The 2,093-nt window shown below is 53.0% G+C and overlaps 1 protein-coding gene across 1 annotated transcript; it reads right to left on the bottom strand.

The window, feature by feature from the left end:
- Nucleotides 1–1,121: 1,121 nt before the first annotated feature.
- Nucleotides 1,122–1,403, bottom strand: CSUI_001285 (retrotransposon ty3-gypsy subclass; the record flags this gene model as incomplete). Its single annotated transcript, XM_068061491.1, has 1 exon — nt 1,122–1,403. The coding sequence occupies one exon, from the start codon at nt 1,401–1,403 to the stop codon at nt 1,122–1,124; it is 282 nt and encodes a 93-aa protein (XP_067926533.1).
- Nucleotides 1,404–2,093: the final 690 nt, after the last annotated feature.

Here is a 2,093-nt window from a genome sequence, read left to right on the forward strand (position 1 = left end):
ACTGCGACTGGCGGCGCTTGTTAGTCTGCTTGTTCTCTGTCGCTCGGTCTCATCCGGGCGTCCGCATAGCGCCTAGTCCGCCTTAGGCTGCTCTAGCAGCCCTCCTGTTGCCTCTCGCTTCTTCCCTCCGAACAAGGCTCTGCTAAGAGTCCTTGGTGTCGAAGATGAAGATCGTTGAGACCTCTCCCCTCCTCAGAAGATGATACAACGCGGGTGCGCGTTTCTGGCGCACCCCGCCTCCCCCCTGGGGTGTTTGAGGCTCGTGCCACGCCGCGCAGGTAGCGTTTAAGTAGTCCTTGAGCGCTTTGTAGGTTCTCTTCTGGTTCCCAGGTGGTGGGTCCATCCTCCCACTGAACCTGGAATAATCGAACTCGCTGTTTCTTCGACCACTTATGCGCCAGAACTGCCTCCAAGGTGTATTCGTCATCCCTGACGGGTACTGGCTTAGGCGGTGGTCGTCTAAAGTCGGCTGCGTCGTCGACGACAGGTCGAAGGAGCGAAGCGTGGAAGACCGGGTGAATTAACAGTGGTTTAGGGAGGTTCAGCTTGGCGGCGTTGGGTCCCAACATCTCTACGATCTTATACGGTCCCGAGAAACGTGCCTTGAAGGCCTTGCTTGCTCCTGTTTCAGGTAAGTTCTGCGTGCTCAGCCACACGCGTTGTCCCGGCGACGCTTCTTACCGGCGCACAGCTTCTGGTACACTTGAGCTCGCAGGAGTTCCCTCTTAGCTTTTTCCAATAAGACGTTTGCCCTTGTAGGCAGCGTCTGTAGTGCCACTTTACCGCCCACGCCCAGCTCACGGCATATAGGAGGCGTAGGTACAAACCCATACAAAGCTCAAAAGGCGCTGATTCCGTGCTTGTATGGACACGACTATTGTACACAAACTCCATTATAGGTAGTAGCTCTCCCCACATCGACTCGTTACCTAATATACAACAACGCAACATCTGCTCGATCGTTCGATTGGTGCGCTCGGCTTGCCCATCCGTTTGTGGGTGGAAAGCTGTGGACATCTTCTGGGTGATATTCAGAGTTTTACACATCTCCCGCCACGCATCGCTAGTAAAGCGTGTGTCCCTATCACTCACAATAGCTGAGGGTACACCATGTAAACGGATTACTTCTCGAGCGAGTACATTTTTGCGAGTTCTTGCGCGGATATGGTATGCACACACGGAATGAAATGTGCCATCTTAGTTAGTCGACACACGATAGTGACGATGGCGTCATGCCCCTCTCTGGTGGTTGGCAGCCCCAAAATGAGATCCATCCTAATTTCTTCCCACGCGGCAACAGGAATAGCCAATGGGTGCAAAAGGCCACCCCCTTTCTGGTGTGAGGCCTTCCCTCTCGCGCATGCTACGCACGACTTCACGAAATTCTCTATGTCCCTATCCATTTTGGGCAACCAAAATAGTTGTCTTACGGTAGCACGAGTTCGTTCAACCCCTGGGAGTCCCGCGAGTATGTGATCATGAAAGTTCAACAAGATTTCTTTGCGCAGGGTCTTGCCTGGTACACAAACACGCCAGTCGGCTCTTGTCCTAGCCCATAGGTATCTGCCTTGCCACCCATATTCACGACCGTCGAATAAAACGGGTTCTTTCTCCCCCGTTTCGTTGGATAGCCTGGCGTCTTGGCATTTCTTAGCAATCTCCCTAAATTCTTCACACGTATCATACGCAATCTTCCATGTACGTTCAATGGTCCACACAGGGCTATCACGAATGGCACTTACAAAATCTGGGCGCCTACTGATGGCGTCCGCCACGACCTTCTGTCGGCCCGGCTTATACACCACATTTAAGTTAAACTCGGCCAGTTGGTCTAGCCAGTACCCTAAGCGCGGAGATACTTCTTTCTGAACCAGCATCCTTCCCAAGGTAGCGTGGTCCGTTTCCACGGTTACCTTTCTGTCGCCTATGAAATGCTTCCACTTCATCAATGCGTGCACAATAGCTAGTAGCTCGGCTTCGTCCGCCGGTAACCCTTGTTCACGCGGGCCCAACTTACGCGACTCAAACGCACTGGGTTGTCCATCTTGTTCTAACACCGCCCCCGCCGCGTACTTCGAAACATCTGTTTTCAT

Source organism: Cystoisospora suis (genome assembly GCF_002600585.1).
Source record: "Cystoisospora suis strain Wien I chromosome Unknown contig_504, whole genome shotgun sequence".
NCBI classification, from domain to species: Eukaryota; Apicomplexa; class Conoidasida; order Eucoccidiorida; family Sarcocystidae; genus Cystoisospora; species Cystoisospora suis.